This window comes from Brienomyrus brachyistius, chromosome 10 (assembly GCF_023856365.1).
Source record: "Brienomyrus brachyistius isolate T26 chromosome 10, BBRACH_0.4, whole genome shotgun sequence".
Taxonomy (NCBI): domain Eukaryota; kingdom Metazoa; phylum Chordata; class Actinopteri; order Osteoglossiformes; family Mormyridae; genus Brienomyrus; species Brienomyrus brachyistius.
In genome coordinates, this window is record NC_064542.1 from 12,943,709 (window position 1) to 12,965,195 (window position 21,487).

The window sequence follows — 21,487 nt, forward strand, 5'->3', positions numbered from 1 at the left end:
TGCAATACAAAAATCACTCAATCTAAAACTAACTCTCTTCAAGGTGAAAATCTTCTCCATCTTAAATTTTGCCAGGAGAAATTCAGTTATTCCCAAATGATTAGTTAACCTTCCTCATCATCCTGCATCCATAACCTACTCAGCATTACACTGTTGCACGTAAAAACAGGCCAGCAGAGTGGTGCATGAACTTGTCGTTCCTTGTCACCCTATATTTCTACCCCTATTTTCATCTGCAGGTAGTTCAAAGTTGCCGTCGCAGTTCATGTCTTAAATGTAACATCTAATCATATCACGGGCTCAGAGATGCAATTTAAGCTTGCAGGCAAACACAGGAATTCAGTTACATGACGTTTCAAAAACAACTTCAAGCACTGTACAGCAAATAATTTATTTTCTTTAAATCTAAAGTCACATACATTATAAGGCTCTGGGGGAGGGGGGCAGCTCCAGTGGATTGAAAACACTGGAGTCCCGACAACACACGGGCAATAAGTGTATTAAACTGAGGAAACACTGTGGACAAATGTAATGACATTCCACTGGACCAAAAAGAAGACAAAGAGACACCACTGACATATTTACTTAAAGTGTTAAAAGGAAAACTGTACAAAATACCTCCCAGTCCCCACTTAAAAAAAAAAGAACCACTCAACTTTGTCACTCAAGAGGTCAAGAGCCACTTTCCAGCACACAAATGAATAGTTTGATTTACTTGACATTACATGCCTTGTTCACAGAAAATAAAATGCTTTTTTATAAAACTTCCAAAATTATTACAAAAACAAACAAAATAGATAAACATTGGTAATTTTTGCACAAGCTGCACAGACACAGTTCTTCAATGGCACAAAACATCATGTGATCCACAAATTTAAAAAAAAAATAGCAACAAATCATTCTGGGAGTAAAAAAAAAAAAAAATTTTTTTTTTTCCCCCCATAACAGATGTATGTCTCCCTTGGTGAAGTTCGGTTACTTTAAACCAGCATTTCCCAATCCGGTCCTCAGGCACCCACAGCAGTCCATGTTTTTGCTCCCTTCCGGGGGACTCGGCGGGAGCAAAAACATGGACCGGCTGCGAGTCCCCAAGGACCGGATTGGGAAACGCTGCTTTAAACAGCTGGACTGACCCACTGGACACTGTTACACATGCGTTAGTAGCATTGACGAGGATGAGGCACAGTGTGGGCGGCCACAATACACACAAGCATACATGGAGACACACGGAAGCCCAGTCCGCCCAGTGGGGGGTGCCACTGGGCCCACTTCAGGTCTCATTTACAGTGACCGCATTCCGAACAGATGTATTTTCATCGCTTTAATCTAGCAGCAAAACTGGCTGTAGCCTTTTGCAAACACGTCACCGTCAGTTTGTTTACAAAGCTCAACCCCCCCCCCCCCCAATCCAAAAATCTTCACATCATTGTAGCATTTCCCTCCCACATTTCTCCTGCAGTGCAGGACAGTTCAGGTAGGAGCAGATCAGCTTTTCAGACCCCAGTCACTTGACAAGCACTAAAACAAAGCATAGTTTTCTTTTTCACCTTAGTGTCTGGTGCCCATGGTGGTGGGGAGGACAGCCATGAACAGGAAAGGACGAGAAAACAGACCACCCAGCACAGAGGTCTGCGTGCAGCATTGTCTTGTTTCTTGTTAGTTTTCAACAAGGTATTTTAAAGCAGGAAGTCTGTTTAGGGTCCTTCCCAGAGTGGTCTAGGAAGCACAGCAGCAAGGTGACCTCGGGCGTCTCCCAGGACAAACCCTGCAGTCTGCATCTGCTCCACAGCCTACGGTGATATCTACACATTTACAGAGCACAAGCAGGGGGTAAGGAGTCAATCATGGGATTGTATAGCGCAGAACGGTATTACCACTGGGACACATCAGCCATTTTTAATCCACCTTGTGTGTTTTGTGTCTGTGTGTGTCTGGGGGTAAAGGGGGGTGGGAGTACTCTGGATGCTGTGTTAAGTTCCATTTCTGGCTGGGGGCCACAACACCAGGGTGCTGGAGAGGTAGGACAGGGTTAACCCCGTGTAGGAAATCCACATTTAGCAGCTGGTGTCAACACTCGTCCTATAGCACGACCCACTGTCACGTCACCAGCAAGACGATGGAGAGTCTAGATCCACAGCAGAAAGCAGGTGATAAAGACAACACAAAATGGTGCTATAGCTTTACTCCCCATTGATGGAATGCAGAGATTTTTCCTGAAGCCAGTCCTGTATGTGAATGCTTAACAATTATGTTCCAAAATAAAGTTCTCATCGATAGATAGAAAAGCAGCTGGTGGTCACGTCACCACACCCGGGACGTGGGTGGAGGTCTTCATAAAGCACCCCTGCCTTCCTCTCACCGCTCTCACTTGGGCGAGAGGTCATGAAGCAGGCTGAGGGGAGAGTTGCCGGGCGATGGGGACACCCCGTCCATCTTGGCCGGGGACCCCGACGAGGAGCCCACGCTGCTCAGGCTCCCATCCAGCAGGTCGGAGGACAGGCTGAGAGAAGTGGGAATGTGGTCTCTCAACGTCTGCCGCACAGGAGCATCCAGCAGCGACCATCAGTGACTTCCGGAAGGGCCTACTCACCAGGGAGCCAGGTCGGCGAGGTGGGACGCCTCGGGAGACAGCATGGTGGTGGAGCCCTGGAACAGCCTCTTGGGCTGGCTCTCCATCTCCATCTCCACCTCACCTACACCCAGAGCCATGTTCAAGCACCACTAAACAGGCAGCCCCCTCAATTACTTCTCAAATGACACGAACGCGAGGGGTCAACATACATCACAGGCTACAGTCCAGGGCTATTTATATCGCGGTCCTCAAGGCCCAAGCACTGCTGATTTTCCAGCCTTCTTTTGCCTGTTGGCTGGAAATCAAGCCTCTGTGGCCAATCAGAATCAGTAATTATAAAACTAACTACCTGGGAGAACTGAAAACAAGGCCTGGATTTGGAACTGAGGTCCAGATTTGAAAACAGAGTCATCCCTGCTTGCCCTGGACAGAATCATTGGCGCGGGGGGGGAGTATTGGACAGAATGCCAGTCCAGCACAGGACACACATACATTTATACACTACAGGCATCTTAGAGACACTGATCAACCTGCATGACTTGCTAAAAGTGGACAATGGTGCACCAGCAGGGATTCCAGATAACCTTGGGGGGGGGGGGGGGGGACATGCAAAGCACACACACCCAGAGCAGGGGCGAGATTCAAGCCACAACAGTGCTAGCGACTATGCAAACCCATACAATAATAATTATATTAATATAATATATTAATATAACAATTAATACATATAGAAACAATCCCTACAGTAATTACAGGAATTAATCTTTTACCGTAAACAAGTTTAAATAGTATAAAATTATGGAGGGATGGGGGTGGACATTGTAACTCCCCCCCCAATAATCAAAAACCGGTCAATACAATCCCCTGGACCCCCTTAAATGGGTGGAGACCTCAATCCCCCCAATGCTCAATCCAAAGTTATGCTATAGAAAGTCTTGAATTCTGATGCTGAAATTTCAGTTCAGGTAATAATTCCACCAACAAAAATGTTTTTCATCAAACATTATATGTGTAAAAAATGTTCCTCAGCACAGCACTTCCTAAAGAACATCAAATATAAATAGTGTGCCTTGGATGGGTCAAACACGTTAGGTACACGTACTCGTAAGTGCAGGTACACGTACTCGTAAGTGCAGGGCAAAGATGTTTACAAGCATTCATCCTGCTCTATGCTTCCATTTCATTGCGTTTGCATATTCAACCTTTTATTTACTTCGATTTAGGTCATTCCATATAAAACAACCCTCTCAGATTCCCCTGGAAAAAAAAATCACAGGTGCCCTATACCAAACATACGGAGAAATACCACATACTCTAATAGTTCTAATAGTAACTACAGCTCTTTGAATTTAATCAATTTAATGCCTTTTTGGTCCAACTTCTGACATTCACAGCTCCCCTGATATGGCATGCACAGCTCTGAAACGGTGTCCAGTATTAACTTTTCCTGTAGAATTCAAAAATGTTCTTTCACTCTTCTACTGATATCTGGAGAAAGTGACCGGTTTAAGCTGGAATGTAAATGTTTTCTCATTTAAAATAATATATTTAGGGCAGTTTTTTTGTGTACAGATGAATGTAAATCGAGAACAGAATGAAAGGCACAGAAAGAGGGCAGCAGAGTCACCTGATCTTTGGTAAACATACGGCATGATGTTCTTTCCCCTATGGAGGAGGAGGATTCCCGGCCCCCACTCACCTCGCCGCTTGATTGGCCCCAGGATGCTGGGGCGAATGCAGTTGATGGGGCTCTGGCTCCTCCTACTGGATACAGTCACAGTCGAAGGATCCAAAGGGGAAGAGGAACAAAGCAGGAAGTGACCTTGAGTCACACCATGCCATCAAACACCCTTGCCCCGCTCCGACTGCGCCCAAGCAGAGGGTCACAGGCCCGTCACACGCGCCGCAGGGAGGAGACTCACCTAAAGCGTCGTGTAGGACTGGGCACAGGGCTGGGCCCGCTGCTGCTCACCAGGATTTGCAGGGACGGGGAGAAGCACTGCTGTGGGGCACAGGAGACGACAACGGGGGACTTCAGTGTCACCGGGAGACAGAAATGGCACTAATAATACAACCCTTAAAAATGCAGATACACGAGAGATCAGGAAGCACAGCGAAGGCCTCAGGGCAGCTCTGGGATGACTGACCATGGTGATCAGCCACCAACACCACAGCTACAGTGGCCTCAGTTAGCAAAGGCTCGATAACCCTCAATGGACCAATCACCATGTTAGACAATAAATATAGCCCGCAGGGCAGATTTAGAGAGGAGAGTTATAGAGATATGGGTAGGCTTCCTTTTGTGTAAGGAAATCAGAGTTAATTACCATCAATTACCATCTATATCTGCAGTGACATGAGCTGCCTGCCAGGTAAACGTTTGAATGACAGCAAATTATACAAACGAAACATCCCATATTCGCCAGAACAGGAAACGGCCATCAGGTGACTGTCACACACCTTCTTTCTCAGCCCCCTAGTTGGGGACGGTGCAGGTGACACCGGCACGAAGTCAATCCGCTTCGGGGAGGACGAGGACGACTTGTCAAAGTCGTTATCACTCTGACGGGTTCAAAACGGAATGATTACGCAACAGTGCAAATGCCCACAGAGGGCCAGGACTCCACATTCGAACTCTGAAGTTCAACCAGCCAACCAAAGGGGTCGATTCAAGTCATTTAACTGACCAATCAGGTGTCTGGTTAAGTCTGTGTCGGATGGACACACTACCGACTCAGTCTGGACTTCAGACTGGTGGCCCAAGTGCCTCCGTCTTGTTTTCGTGTAGCATGTGGGGGCGTCAGCCGCGCTCCCTACTGGCGAGAGAGGTGGACGTCTGCCATGTCAGTGGCCACATGCGGAGTGTACGGGCAAAGGAAAGCGGAGCAGGGCTGAAATTAATATGCCAGCTGTCTGTATGGGTCAGCTCTGCTGGAAAGAGGATGTCAGGCAGGAAGGACGGGGGCGGGGGGCCAGGAAAGCAGTGACCTTCCACTTCAATAACCAAACCAGAGATTTGTAAAAGGACATTTAGACAGTTGTTAGAAAAAATTAAGGTTTTCACAATAACATTTTAAAACAAGCTTCTGCTTTTAACATGAGTATGTAATTCAAAAATGATATGCATCCAATATCAAAAACAGATTTTAATTCTACTGTTTCCAGCAAGTATAAGAACTACTTGACATCACACAAATAACTTTTTACAGTGTTACGATGCTACTAAACCATAATGTTACTTGGTGTGATTAGGCTCATATTTCTCTTCCCGAACCAGAACCTAAACTTGGGAGTGACTCTGACTCCTGGTGCCCGGTTGGAGTCGCACATACCAAACTGAGACTCTCCTCCCAGGAGTGACTCATCTGCATGGCAGTCTGCACCTCCCTAGGAAAAAGGAGGAGATGCAGACATGGGTTTACAGCGGTGTGTGAACAGGGGACGCGTGCCCAAAACGGCGACGCTCGCTACATCCACTTTTCTTCTACCAAACTCCACACATTAATCATTTCACTGCGCAGAAGATAAGAGCACAAGCACCCTGGCATGATCTTCTGCGCAGTGTTTGGTGTGTGGAGCTCGAAAGAAGCGAACCATTCCTACATTAAACTGCTCACTACAACCGTGACCCCGGTCCGCATGCAAGGAAGCCGCATCGCGCTCACCGCTCGTGGGCCGTCTCCCTGTTCATCACGTCCACGCCTTCCTCCTGTGGGGAGCACACAGAGCGAGGATGTCAGCCTGGCCTCCAGCACACGATTCCTGGCAAGCAGACGCTGCTCCAGAACGCTAACAGACCCCTGGGCTCCGACTGCAGCTCGTTGCCGGAATATGGGGGACAGACGCTTCCACCAAATCTACACCATCTACTTTACACATTACTGTCCGTTTCTTAAAACCAGTCACAAACATACTACTCAGGGCACAGATTTTAACGATTTCTTTGATCAACGTTTCCCAACCCGGTCCTCAGGGACCCACAGTCGGTCCACGTTTTTGCTCCCTCCAGCTCCCTGCCAAACAATCCACATTTTTGCTACTATAGACTGTCTGTGGGTCCCCGAGGACCGGACTGGGATACACTGTCTTAGACCAAAACCTCCCATTTTTATTCTTTTACAGCAGGTAAGCAAACCCAGGGGACACGTTAGAATAAACAGATGCTGCACTTAATCTTTATGATGGTTACTGTACACAGTCATAGACCCACATAGCCGATCGCCTGGGGGGTTCAGGGGCTTCTGCTGAGTAAGAGCCTCAATTAGGCAGCTAATTAAATAAGCTTAGGATCCAAAGCTACACGTGACATTCAGACCCAAACGTGTATTGTAGCAGAACACATCGTGTCATTTACCCTGAATCATAATCCCCAATATTCCCTTGCAAACCCCATTTCATTTTCATCACTTAGCTCATCACTCTTCAATAGCTGGGTTAATTGAAAGTGCTTCGAAATGCTAGAATCCACCAAATGATCAAACCGCACCTCAGCATGCAATCCAATGCAGCCAGATCGCTGAAGGAGAAAACGGGTTAACACGAGGGGGGGGGGGGTCACCGGTCTCATCCATATGTGACTCAGTGCCCAAGTGGCTTACCTGCTTAATTTGGTGCAGCCTGGAGCTGGGGATGCGGATTGGAGAGGAGGGGACCTGAACAGAAGCACATGGAGGTGGGGACACAGGAACAAGCAAGTTAGAGCTGAATATTACAATTAATCTGAGTATCAATGGCAGCCAAACCGAAAAACCGCATGGAAAAGCTGTAGATCAGTGTCACACAGTGCAACTGTATTTAGGATTTCCAGCTGACCCTTATGGTCTGTAGCTTAAATGAGGGCAAACTCATTTCCAGGACAGTTCTGCTTTCAATTGCAACCCCCCTTGCCCTGACTGGCCTAATAACAGTTAACGACATTTCTACAAATAAACTGGACGTTATTTTGGAACGAATTAAATGCTACATCAGAACTTCATCTGGACTAGTGCCGGAAGTTAAAACCAGTAGGGACAGAAGTGTCACCTTCGTATGGTTCACAGAACATGAACACCAGGGCTGCAACCCCAGAGCAGAGCAGAGCAGAGAGATTCAGCTGGATGTAAATAGTAACAGCGTCTCTCCTTCCATACCAGGCTGGGACGATTCACCACTGTGGTGCTGTTTCTCCTGTTCGGATTGATCTCCCGATGGAAGACTTGAGAGTGGTCACTGTGGGGAAAAGAGGCCAGCCATTTAACTAACAACACAAGACGCTCAAAATCATTACAGTAATTTTAAGATATCACTAACAGCGTTTTTTAGTGAATCGATCGGGTTCACTCTAGTTCAATAAGAGGTTCATAGTCTTCCACTTTCTACCAGGAGGGTGAATGATGTCACGCTAGATATTCCCCAAGGAATCTTGGTGACATTTTACTTAGTGGGACACATATAGTACTCTTACTTATGTATTAATGAACTACAAACTAAGTCTTAGTTACATACTGATCTCATGTTAATTCATCATTAATGAATTGTGACTCATGGTTTATCTCAAGCAGTTAGTAAAAAAAATATATACTATCTCTTAATTCTTTGTTCAGCAAACCTTTGTGAAATACGGAACAAGTAATGAATAACAAATTAAATACTGATCTTATAATTGTTCATCATGATGCATCTTTCATCCCAAGCAATTACTATATCTGTTAATAAATCTGCTTATTCTGTAATAATTATGTTCATAATTTGTCATTTGTACTTCAGTAGTAACTGACTATTACTAAGTATTTTTGCCCCATCAAGTTAAGTGTTACCGGAATCTTTGTGGATAGAGAAAGTGGGCAGAAATTTAAAAAACAATAGCCGTCTTTCCCTTTTGATTATGAAACTGGTAATTAAGCACAATAACCAAACATGTCAGACTGTTGTATTCGGACGCAGAAGAAAATCAGATGGTATCTTAACCTGAGTCCGTTTATCATGGGCGCGCTGTTGGACCTTTTCAGGAGGCTGTCCGTCTGGGCCATCGGGGACGGGATCTCCAGGTCCAGCTCCATCCTCTCATGCGGCACCACGGCCGAGTTGTTCATAGCTGCCGACATCCTCGCGTACTTGGAAGCTGAACTCTATGCTGCCCTGCAGTGATGTGTGAGTGGCCGCTGACGAGCTTAGACCGAGGGCTCCGCGGCTCCCAGCATGCGCATGTCGCGGACAGTGCAAACGATCAATCTGGCCGTGAATCGCAAGCGGGCTTCAGAGCATCTGATCATTTTTGAGACGCGTGTCGTGGTTTCTGTGGAGGGCTACGGCCGGTGACCATTTCTGATTGAAGCCTGTAGTGATCGCGCTACCGAGAAGGGGACGTGCTACCGAGGCGGCCCCTTAAACGCATTTCTGCATCTTTAACATTACCGAGCTCAATGTTAGCCTTACGGTATCCCTAAACCCTAGCTAACAGATAACTAACGACCACTTTCTCCTTCCTGAGAGTATGGCCCTCCCAGCGCCACTGTAATGATACCCAAAAAGATAGCACCAACTCGGAGTGGAAGGCTGATTCCAACAAGTCTCCAATCATAAATATAATCGGCTGATCGCTACGAATAACAAGCTAACTGCCAAAAATGAACAGGAATAAAGCTGAGAGCATGTAAACGACGGACGCCTTACCCAGGCAGCTATTAAACAAGTGATAAGCGGCACGACTGCTTTACAACTGCTGGTGCTGGAAAACCACTGAAAGGCGATAGTTAGCTGGGTAGCTAGTCGTGTATCGGAAGGTTTTGAAGGTTAGCAACCCTCGCAAACTCCAGGATTCCACCCGCCTCCGGTGTACCGCCGCGTTTGCGTGCCCAGAAATCGATATCTAAAAATAAAATTAATTATTTCGTTAATGTTCTCATTTCAATATTCCGGTTGCCGCTATGCCTGTCGCTACCGCAAGACTCCTGGATCAACCAAACCTCCCGCCCCCTCTCCAGCCTACTTGTCTGAATGACAGCACGATACTCCAATGAGGAAGCGGGAAACTGTTCGCGTGCACGTTTCAAATGGAAATTGTCATCCAATGAGAGACGGAGCTGTTAGTGACTTCCCGGAGATGTTTCATAAAACCCGCCCCCTCCCAAACTCCCATCACTTTTCGCGTTTGAATCGAGCGTTTGCTTTCAGTAGAAACAGACTTGTTTACCATATATCTATTAACATACTTTAATCAAAAAACAATATACTGCAAAGTATAAAATTGTGTATTATTTATTAAATCCTGTAATATGACTTGCTACATTAGTTGAATAATGTCGTTTTCAGTTGTGATACTCTATCTAGCATGCATCTAGTAATATATGTACATGCTGAAATCAGTAACCTCTGCATTTCTGCTTTTAAAATGCATTTGAATTTAGGTATCATGAATATAATGTCATTGTAGGCTATTATAAATAAGTTTGGTCCGATTTTAGTACGGTAGTTAGACGAAAGATGAACGACGTATCTACACTCAGTGACCAGAAGAGGGCAGTGGTTCCCTTTTTGGTAGTTTAGGTAATACAGTCGAACCTCGTTACTACGTACAAGACGGGATATCAAAAACATGTACGTTATAAGCATAGAACGTTGTAACCACTTAGTGCAAGATGGATGAAAGAACTCACGAAATATCCATGTAAATGATAAAACTTTAATAGAACAGACCCTTAAGTTGACTACAAAACAAACGAATACATTATTACTTGTTAAATAATTCAACAAAGCTCATTTGGATCCTTGAAATTTTCTTTAAATTACTCACGATTACTTAGTTCCGGCCGGCGATAAACGGCAACGAAAATACACAACGGCTGGTCAAAATGGATTTTTAAAATAAACATTTGCATCCAAATTGGCATTTGGCCTGAAAATATTAATGAAATATTGGTCAAATTAAATCAACGCAATAGACAAATGTGCATTGTCGGGCGAAGATCAGGTAGATACAGGTAGATGTAGCGACACAAGTTGTGATGGGCGGGGAGAGCACTGTACGTTGTAACGGTGGTTAGTTTTCGTATTTTCTCTAGAAATTTGGATGTTGTATCGAAGTTTACGCTGTAAGGGTGTACGCTGTAAACAATGGCTGCTATTGGAAGAATACATAGGCTAAAAACGGGAATTAGAAACATGTACATTGAAAAGGTGAAAACGTTGTATCCGGGGTACGTAGTAACGAGGTTCGACTGTACCTATATGTCAATTTCCTACTATGGAAGTGCGCACACGTTTATCTGTGTATAATTTATATCATAATATTCTTAATACGACTAGGGTGGGGCGTTCTGAGAGCTGAGTTAACACCACTAGTTAAACCAAAGTTATTAGCAATAGGCTGTCAACTGCTCCCCCCACATAAACTCACTATGAGTGACATCCGATTGGTCCCCTACACACTTAAAATGGTAGTTATACAAAGATTTTCATATCGTTCTGGTGGAATGTGGGGTAAATCTTACATAAGCCTGTGTTATAATATGCAGAAGGTGGCCCAGCCTCCAGATGTGGCGTCAGGTGCTGCAAAAGCTGCCAGTCACGTGTCATTAGTCTCTAACATATTAAGTTAATGGGATCTGAAATGTGCCATTTGTTTAATAGGCACCTTGGCTAAGGCCGATTAAGTCCTCAGCTGGAACAAAATCCAACATGGGCAGCAATTACACAGGGCTGTGGATGATGAAGGCGTTCCTCGTTTTCTACCGCGGAGTACTCGAACGAACGCAAAATAACCGTAATAACATCATTATATATTTAATTTGATTTTGGAAAATATAGCTAGCGATATAATTAATTCCTGCCATTTTGTTCATAACCAGAATCATTAAAAAAGAAACACCTTTAGCCAGCATGTGACATGTGTGCATTTTAATTTCTTTTTAAAATGTAATTTTAAATCTTTTTTTTTTTTAAATCACAAAGTGGTCTCTTCTCTCAGAAAAACCAGGTGGGGGGGGGGGGTGGACTCCAGCATGACACTCCATACTCCAGCATGAGACTGCACACTTTGCTGATTCGCCCTCCTTTCATTTTGCGTGACTAGCAGGTGTTTTCACTACACTGCAATGAAGGCTCGTTTGATTATGAATCTTTGAAGGAAAAATGGAGCCAGGACTATTTATGTCCCAGCAACTGATGTCCATCTGGTTCTTGGGCTGGTTTGGCTGAGATATTGCTCTCCCCCTATTACAGGCATCTCTGCTGGAGGTAACATTAGCTTAATCCTAACGTTTCACATCTGCCTATAGAGACCATCACAAACCCCTAAACATCTCAGCACCATCATACTCCATCTATTGCTTCACCCGGCTCTTGTTGTGAGTTTCAGGCCAAATCATGTGCTATTTATAGCCCTTTGCAAGGCTCTCCGCCTGCTTGGCTGTGAACAATGTCTCTTTTCTCCCTGTCTACCGAGAGATACAGGCGGTGCACCCAGGTGACTGAGAGGTCACTTTGTGGGTCAGGTGGATTCCTGCCAGCACCGATTGGTGCAAATCCACCAATTCCGGCCATTCCCTCTTCCTGCTCTTGGAAGCAATGTTATGGAGCTGCAGATGAATGTTTCAGCTAAATGCTATTTAGGTGTACTAACTAAAGACTTTCTTGGTTTTTAGCTGAATTCCCCTTCACAGAAATTAGAATAACTACGGGCACAGAAGCTGTTGCGGTCGAGGTGAATTTAACTTCCAAAAAATTCCTTCCATTATGTTCCCTGTTTCGTTCCGCCGGCACCCTGACAGGTAGACACAGAGCTGTGGTTGGGGGACATAAATAATTCAGTGACCCCCTTTGGGTCTGTTGGTCACACACGAGCTAAGATACAGCCGTAATGTTGGTGGACAAATGACACACAGTGTTGAAACTTCCAATGACAGGTGGGTGTAGGAATATCACACTTCACCTTGTCACATGTTCGGAAGTCATCTAAAATAACAACTTTCACTTAAGGGCCATTCTACATAAGAAACTGACCAAAATTCAGCATAATTATTGCTAGGGCATGATCTGTATGTGTGTTTTTGAGGAAAAAAAGCTCTTTAAAACTCCTTCTTATATTATTTATACCATTCCTCTTTGTTGTGTACTTCTTTGTGTCTACTGTAGCAGACGATGCGATGCTGCATTTTTGACATCTTGGTACGGAGCATGGCGAAAAGCACAAACCTTAATTGCCTTGATGACTCACACAAGAGGAAGGAAGTTGAGTGAGTTAAGCAGTTCTCTTCATGATGCTTACTACTTAGTGTAGCTGCTAACCGCTCAGAGCGTGACTCGCCACATGCATGTATTTCCCAACATTCTATACATTCTATATAACCATGACTCCTAATGCTGGAGTAAAATTAAAGGAAGCAAGCAAATCTTAAAGCACAAAAAAAGCACCCAAGCAAATATTAACTGACAGCTTCAATTCGTGATTACTCCTGTTACACCGATTTATTTATTAATATTTTACAACCAGATTATTGCCATGGTTGCCAAATGGGTGTATTCTTAATATAACAGCCATGTCTAATTATATTTGCACAGCATCATCATTTTTGACACATAATAATGATGTATTGTTTACATACAACTGGTTGATGTAAATATGTCAACTGCCTAATTACTATATACATTTGTTTTTTTCAAGGTCACATTCAGGTCATCAGCAATTTTGACAGATTTAATCCAAGGAATAGATCCTATCATGTAATGAATACATCCATCCATCCATCCATTTTCCAAACCGCTTATCCTACTGGGTCGCGGGGTAATGAATACAGGTCTTTAATAAAGTAGAATCATATGAATGCTGGTTTGCAGTCATCACACATCTCTGGGGCAGCAGGTTTGTGTCTGACCCCAGGTCTGTGCTTATGTTCTCCATCTGTTTGCATGGATAAAGATTCCTCTGTTCTAAAACCCAATGATATATATCAGTGTTTCCCAGTCTGGTCCATGGGGATATGCAGCCAGTCCAGGTTTTTTCTTCTTCCCAGCAAAGTAGGAGCAAAAATGTGGACTCTCTCGCAGGGAACTGGAAGGGAGCAAAAACATGGAACTTATGTGGCTCCCTGAGGACCAGGTTGGCAAACACTGATATATGGTTCAAAGAAATTAGTTCCTGAAAAATTCCTCTTCTTCGGTCTGGATCAAGAAGGGGCTCTTGCAAATGGACGGAGTCTTATATTTGCAATAAGTATAGGGTTACCACAGTATTAGCACTGTGAATTCCTGCTGACCTATGCCACTTTCGTAGTAATTAGACTTGAATGACATCACTGGGGTATGAGGTCACCATACGTTAAAGCCAAATTGCTGAGGCACATTTTCACTACCGCAGCAAGTGACTGGCTTCTAAATCCCGAAGAACTGGTCTGCATCCAACTTTTCGAAAACCTTCTGGGGGATAATTGTAGGTGCGCGTGTAACAGGGCTAATTTTGGGAGCAGCTCCGAATGGAGGATGTCAGATTATGGAAAATGATACGGTTGTGGCCAACGTTGTAGCTCGATGATGTTAGTTCCAATGTCGGCTGGATTAGATCTTTTCACGTTCAGCTCTGAGGAAGCTGTGAGCTCACATACAGACAAACGCGGCCTTGACGCTCACTGACGGATGCGGTCCCACTGGCTCCAGCAACTGAATGATGCCATTGTTCCCCAGCCTGCACCCCACGGCGTGTGGCACCTTAGGGCTGCCTGTGACTCACCCACAGTGCCGCACCAGTCTGACTTGGTTTCTGCACAGGTGGCTCCGTTGGATCCTAACAGCAAGACCCACACATGCCCAGGCAAATACTCCCCCCCCCCCACACACACACACTCCTCTTCCTGACACTGCAATGCAGGGACTTCAGCAATACAAAAGGAAAAGTAAATAACACAATATTAATAAAATAAAAGGTACAAAAAAAGCATGCAAGTTAACATAAGAAGGTATTAGGTAATAGTATTAGGCTTCAGAGACGCTCAGAAAAGTGATTCTATATAATTCTAATTAATTCTATATAACACCCTATTCAGAAAGCATAGATGTGGTTTTTACTTTTGTGTATGTGTGTGGATCATAATTAAATTACTTAACCTTAACTATCCTACATCTCCTTCTGTCCAGAACTCACATGCAAATTATGTGTCCATGTATTGTTTCTTTTCTCCATGGTTGCACATAATAACAACACTGTAAAGAATTTCACTGTAAATTTTACAGTAGCTTACTGGCAGCAGAGTTGCCAGTAAAATAGTATAAAATCTACAGTAAATACTTCACAGTAACTTACAGTATCTATAATACAGTACACTACTGTAAACATTTAGAATGATTTTACAGTAAAGCACTCTGATTTGTCTATATGTGACAATTTAAACCTAGGTGCTTTTAATTTGAAATGACAACCCCATGACAATGGGGTTTTCATTATTGCCCACAGTAGAAAACAACAGTAGTATCTTATTAAAAATAAATAACCTATAATAACATTTCAGTCCAATCCCGTATTAACAATATACATTCGAATGTTGTTCTAAGAGAATAAGGAAATATATCAAATCTGCTAATATTGGAAGAGGAGGATGCAGGATTAAGGATTCAGGGATGCAGACTATTTGGACCATTTCTCCGGTCTTTTTGCTGATATCCTTCCCATTGCAGGATTTGGAAACAGGTTCTGGACTGATGCCCAGAAAACAGAAGTCAAATAAATATAAATCAAATAAATACAAACAACTGTTGTCTATAATTGCTATTTTACAAATAAAATACATTTGCTTAAAGATGATGTCATTATTATTTCCCAAACAAATAACATTTCATGCAACTCAACATTCCAATGAATACGCTTTTTGATAAGGAAATATAGCTCCCTCAGAATAGCAGCGCATAGAATCAACCAATCAAAAAGCAAAGAATTAAGAAGATTGAAGTCTTGGAATCCCTTAAAAGAACAAACATACAAAGTTAAAGTTGATAATACCTGTAAAGGTAATTTCGAACAAACAAATATGGCCACCTTTCCTTAAATTCTTAAGGTGTGGCATTGATCTCCCTGTGCTGAACGACAACAGGTGACCACCATAAGTTTAGCCAGCACTTCTCCTCACTGTCCCCCATACTCCCTCATGTAGGTACAGGCTCGTCCTCTCTTGGCGTTTTTCTTCCAGGCTTTCATCATTTTCAGCAAGTGGAAGATCAATAGGCTGCCACCTGACACAGTCATAGTTATCCTTTGGTCCTCTGGCCACTGGTGTGTGTCCTTCTGAGTCAGCAGAACTATTCCTTCTCCCTGTAACGTGCCGCTGTGTTATTTCAGTTAGATAGAAGTGCAGAATAACCGGCAACTAATTATGTTTCCCCGTCCTGCAAAACATTTAGGGTATTGCTTCACAATCTTCTGCCCAAAAATTAGGCAGAGGGATCTGGTGGGATTTAGGTCATATTTCCTCATTTCATCAATCACAATATGGATGAGATGTTGGCGACCTTCAGGTGATTGCCTTTTCTTATTACCCACTGCTGATTGTAAGTCCACAGACATCTTCTCCCAGTGAATCTCAAAGGTCTCAGTCCAATGTCTGCCTCTTCATGGGGATGACCTGCAGCTATACGAAGAGCCAGGTACTGATGAAGGTAAATTCTCTTGATGGTGGTCAATTTTACTTTCTGCACCTGCATTTTAGAATAAAAACACTGATAATGCCAAAGAGGATGTTTATTTCTGTTGCATTGTATACAAGCATACAAGTCATTTTTTTAATAAACTGGCAATTCAAAAAGCAAATTTACTCACATTTTTTGTGACAACTACATGCTTAGTCAGAACAAAATGTTATGCTGTTTGATTTTACCTTACCTTGTGATTTCCAGGGAGGAAGAAGCTTGGAGCACTGAATGGATCTTAGGTGATCTAAAAGGTCCTCCTAATTTACAAACAGAAGGTCTAATTTGAATTGAGAACGGTGAGCACTTTTCGCTGATGAAGTAAACATCCAGATTGTTCTGAACAAGCATAAGCATAAGCTTGATTCTGCCAAATAAAATAATCTCATCTGCTTTAGCAATAATGATATACATGTTCTTTTTGTAATTCGTGCCTTTGAGAGTCTCCATTTGCTGCAACATCGTTCTCTGGTTGGAGATTGAAACTGCTGACTGGCTGCATAATCTTTTCACAATTATCATCATGGGAAAACTCTGTTGCCTTTAAAATTGCAATTAATGGTGGAAAACAGCTCATGCACACTTGTAAGAGCTTGGTGACGCTCTGCTAGCGTTCCACACAAATTCTTGAAATTCTGCAATCTTCTTGAGCATTGCTTAACATAAGAGTGCTTGCTCTCAAACCGTAGAGCCCAAACACATAGAAGTGGACCGAAACGAACAATCAGCCTAGCATGGTGACCGGAACAATGGTGCTTGGGCTTCAGAGGAAAACCAGGAAAGTTAACTTTTCTGAAAAATGGTCATGTGAGATAAACTGGCAAACCTCATTATCAGCAAAGGAATCAATCTTGTCACCAATAAGCAAGGGCAATAGCCTCAAAAAGCACCAGTTCAGTGCAGAATTCCCTCCTAGCTTTCCACTGTCTGCAACTACCTCTAAAGGTTTGTCATTCCTGTCATTTCAAAAATACTGAAATTGATTCATCCATTGATTCCAATCTGAATAAGTGAAATGTTACCCTTCACTCACAAGATGACTCAACAACACTAGATGAGTGGACACTACTCCTTCGAACAGGTCATGACCATTGCAAAGTGGTAAACCAGACTGACAAACATGGGAAGATGTAAATTTGATTGCTTGTCCAGGCTCTATATCTTGTAAATGTATTATGCATGACTCTCTTGATCTTAATGGAGTCCTTGACAGTGATGAACACAAAAATGTGTCTGTCAGTTTCACAAAACTGGCAAAAAATGTGAGGTCTTGCTGAAATTCTCAGCAAACCCTCTTATGCTGTGTGAGCTAAGATTGTCACCTGCAATTGTAAACACATTGGCTTTGAACACATGCCCCCCACAATCAATTCCATTGTCCTCTAGCTCTCTGAGATCTGTAATTAGTGCATCAAACACTAAATGCTGACCACAGTATGTATAGTCTTTTTCTTTACAAAGTAAGACTAGCTGCATATGATCAACACCTGATAGATAAAGCGGAAGAACCTTAACTAGAGTGAGACAAACACCCAGTAGCTTATGTGTGGTGATAGGGGTGTGTGGCTCCCAATATCTTTGTTAGAGGATGAAGGTCCAAGTCTTTAGAGTCCTAGTGCTTCCTGTTTTGCTGTATGGCTGTGAGAAATGGGCGCTATCCAGTGACCTAAGACAAAGACTGGACTCCTTTGGTACTGCCTTTCGTTGACTTTGTGTTGGATGAGTGGTTGCTCAGGGAGTCCTGAATGAGGCACATTACCTGCATTGTGAGGGAGCGCCAGTTACAGCACTACGGCCATGTGGTGCGATTCCCAGTGGGTATCTACTCATGGTTGAGGACCTGAGCAGCTGGACCACATGACACCTGGCTGAAGTAGACAGACAGCCATATCTGGAGGGTGGGACTAGACCTTGTGTCAGCATGGGGGGCTCCTACCCTCTTTAATATGACTTTAAATGATAAAATAAACCAATGAAACTCTCACATCTGACGCTGCAGTATACAACATGACATAATAGTGCAAAATCATAATATTCAAAGGTATTTCAATTGTCATGCTGTTTGATGTCTGATGCTAGTTGCCCTTAGTCTATGTATAACGTACCTGTCTGTTCCGTCTTCATTTGACTGGTCATTGAAGTCGATTGTCAATCAACCCCAAGTAGCATGTACTTCCGCTCCAGCTTTCATGCCTCCCTGCATCCAGCAGACCAGACACCCCGAATGCCTCGGATTCAAAGGTCTCTGGGGTTGCCAGCGCCATGGGAGCTGCGTCGTCTTCAAGTGGAGGCCTTTGTTTCCATCCAGGACACAATACTGGATCTGAGGACTGATCACACTGTCTGGAGGACCCCCAATGTCGAAGCTCTCTTCTGGTCTGCAGAGAGGGTGCTTGCAAGACTCACCCCAGGCTCAGATCCCCAAAAGGCAGTTAAGGTCCGGCACATGCTGACTGAAGTGTAGGGAATAATCGGCAGCAAGACTGCTCAACCTACCGACTGTTCACCTCCTGAAGCCAGTCAGCCTGCCGCTAATCTTAAATGTGGAGCTGCTTTGCTTGCCGAAGCTCAGTCCGCTGCCTCTTCATAATGTGAAACTGCTCTGCACACTGACTCTCCATTGCCACTCAGCTCATTGCCCGCTGGCTCCCCGAAGCTCACTGCCAATTCACTTGCTGGCTCCCCGCAGCTTGCCTCCGATTCATCCGGCTGGCTCCCCACAGCTTTCTGCTGATTTGCCCACTGGCTCCCTGAGGCTAGCCGCATGCTTGTTGCCCTTTATTAATGTATGTATGAAGTATCTGTTTGGTCCGTCTTCGCTTGTCCGGTCATTGAAGTCGACTTTCAAACCAGTGATTTGCCCACTAGCCGCAGCTTCGCTTGCTGTCTCCAGCCGCAGGAAGTGAAAACAGAAGCAGGCTGAACCCATACCAGAGTCCGTCTCACTTGACCCAGTTCAGCTAAAGCCCTGCCCAGGAAAGGCTGCCACCGTGTCTCCAGCACCCAGCCCAGGTGAGGCCACCTTCGCTCTGCCTGATCTTCCAAAGTCCACCCCACAGGGGTCGGCTCCACCCTCCTTGCCTCCTTACTGTATCCCTAGAGCCCATCCTCTTGTCTGCTGCACCTAGCTGCCTGAACCTGATCCAGGTGTCCCAGCTTTGCCCTGCCCACCTCCAGGTGTCCTTGCTGTGCCCTACTTTTCTCCAGATATCTCGGCCTCACCCTGCTCGCCACCAGGTGTCTTGGCCTCGCCCCATCTTCTGACGTCCTGCCAATTCCAGCCGCATCTTCTTATGTCCCACTGGTTCCAGCCCCTTCTCTTGATCTCCTGCCCGTTCCAGCCCTGTCTCATGATGTCCCGTCAGTACCAGCCTTGTCTCCAGTCATCACCTAGACGGCTTCCTCTTTCCCTGCCAGGCTGGGTTGTTCCTAATAATGTCTAGCCAGGGGACTTGGAGTGGGACCCTTTGGGCCTTTCCCTAAGTCCTGCTCTGTGAGCCCCTGCCTCAGCCCAATGTCCACACCAACCCAGTCCAACGTCCTGGTGCGGTCAGGCCTGTTCTGCCTTCGGTTTTTCTTAGTCTGTGTCTCCAGTGGCTTCCTGTTCTGTTTTTACTCGTGTCTCTGTTGTCCCTTTATTTGTCCACCCTGTTTTAATGTGGCTTGTTCTGCCTGCTTGTCTCTTGTGTTCCCTGGTCCTTGTTTAAGTCTGATGTTAGTTCCTGCTGTTTGATCATGTCCTGAGTCTCATCTGTTTTGTCTCTGTCCGTTGGTCCCTCCTGTTAGCTGTTGGTCCCTGGTCCGATCCCTGCTTCTTTGGTGCCTCTTGCCATGCTGCTTGTCTTGTCCTGCCTGGTGCCCCATCTGTCTCCATGTATCTGCCCTGTCACTTGGTCTCTTTGGGTGGGTGGGGGTTGCTACTGACACATCCTGTCCATCATGTCTGCCTGACCCTCCTGTCTCCTCCCCCACCAAAACGATGCTGTCAATCAGCACTGATTTAAAGTGCCACCCATTCATTTAAAATAGATATATTTTTTGTGATGCTTATTTTATACTTATCGAATACAAAGTTTCCCTTATATGACACTGCCGGCATCGGATAAAACGTTTCTGAAACGAAACAGTGAATGTCTAAGCCAGCACCAAACGCAAAAAACGTAAAATACAATCTGAAACTTAAAAATAATTCTAAATACTCGTCACTGACATAAACACTTCAAATAACCCACAGTTTGTTCAATATTCGTACATATACGACAGAGACAAAGTACAGGCTGTACGTGATTTTGACTTCAAATGAAGCACACTATATTTACAAAATGGCGTAGAAAACTTATCTTTTCATTTAATTTCAGCAGTAGTTCTTGGAGAAGTGGCGATCGATTTGTCAAAAGTCAAATCCAGATTTCCCGGTAACACGTACTGCTGTAAATACGTTGAAAGCAACAAAATTTTCCATAATGCCTAGTGTTTTACAGTAAAATACTTATACCTGAATGCATTCATTTACTGGTATAAAAAAGCATGCGGCTCTTATTTTTTACAGTGAACCATCACCGACATACTTAAAACAGAGTCCGATGCTGAAACTGAGAAACTAATTTTTACTTTTAATTAAAACATGAACGTTTGTTTAAGAAATTTTATTTTAGTTAAATATTGTGCATCTTATTACATGCTTATCAAATATGTGAGTATTTTCCATGGCAGTAAAGTGGCCAGGCGGGCGGGAGATTTTAATTTTCACTTTCAGTCCCTGTCAACAGTTGATGGTAAAACGTTCTTCAGAGAGTCACAGTTGAGTACTTACGCGTTATTTACAGTTCAGTGGTAAAATACGGAGGGTGTCACGTTTATACGAGACGGCGGTGCATCATAAATCTGCAGCGAATTCAACAGCAATTACAAACCGACAAGTCCTGACTGGGAAGCCGAGAGTCACGTTGGCTGTGCTCGTACCCTTACACGCCTATATCGGGCATACGTGTCTGATTTTTACGTTTATATATTAATGTCTTAGTAAACATCACGTGCATTAATGCAACTACATAAAATATTTTCCCCAAGTTTCAACTCCCGTTTCCCCGACACAAAGATCCCTACAGCAGGTTTTTTGGACACGAAAATAAATATTTTAAATATAAAACGTATATTATAAATATTATAAAACGTATTTATAAATCCGATCTAGGGCATTTTTTTTGAATAATAACATATATATGTGGATTTGTAAAGTTTCGTGCTATTTCTGACTCGGAAAAACTT

General features: G+C 44.0%; 1 protein-coding gene and 1 long non-coding RNA gene across 4 annotated transcripts; both read right to left on the bottom strand.

Moving 5' to 3' along the window:
* Nucleotides 1-372: 372 nt before the first annotated feature.
* Nucleotides 373-9,544, bottom strand: pabir2 (PABIR family member 2). Of its 2 annotated transcripts, none has more exons than XM_049029042.1 (10): nt 8,519-9,544; nt 7,702-7,780; nt 7,171-7,224; nt 6,238-6,281; nt 5,905-5,959; nt 5,033-5,134; nt 4,495-4,574; nt 4,272-4,336; nt 2,591-2,693; nt 373-2,500 (listed from the first exon to the last, which is right to left on the bottom strand). In XM_049029042.1, the coding sequence occupies exons 1-10, from the start codon at nt 8,653-8,655 to the stop codon at nt 2,365-2,367; spliced, it is 855 nt and encodes a 284-aa protein (XP_048884999.1). In that variant the 5' UTR covers nt 8,656-9,544; the 3' UTR covers nt 373-2,364. The 2 variants fall into 2 exon arrangements, with proteins under 2 accessions (XP_048884999.1, XP_048884998.1); XM_049029041.1 differs by having other exon boundaries at nt 4,200-4,336.
* Nucleotides 9,545-15,292: 5,748 nt separating this feature from the next.
* LOC125750187 (uncharacterized) lies at nt 15,293-21,471 on the bottom strand. Of its 2 annotated transcripts, XR_007400305.1 has the most exons (3): nt 17,979-21,471; nt 16,413-16,479; nt 15,293-16,228 (listed from the first exon to the last, which is right to left on the bottom strand). It is a non-coding gene; the product is annotated as an uncharacterized LOC125750187 (long non-coding RNA). The 2 variants fall into 2 exon arrangements; XR_007400304.1 differs by having other exon boundaries at nt 16,413-21,471.
* Between the last annotated feature and the right edge of the window lie 16 nt (nt 21,472-21,487).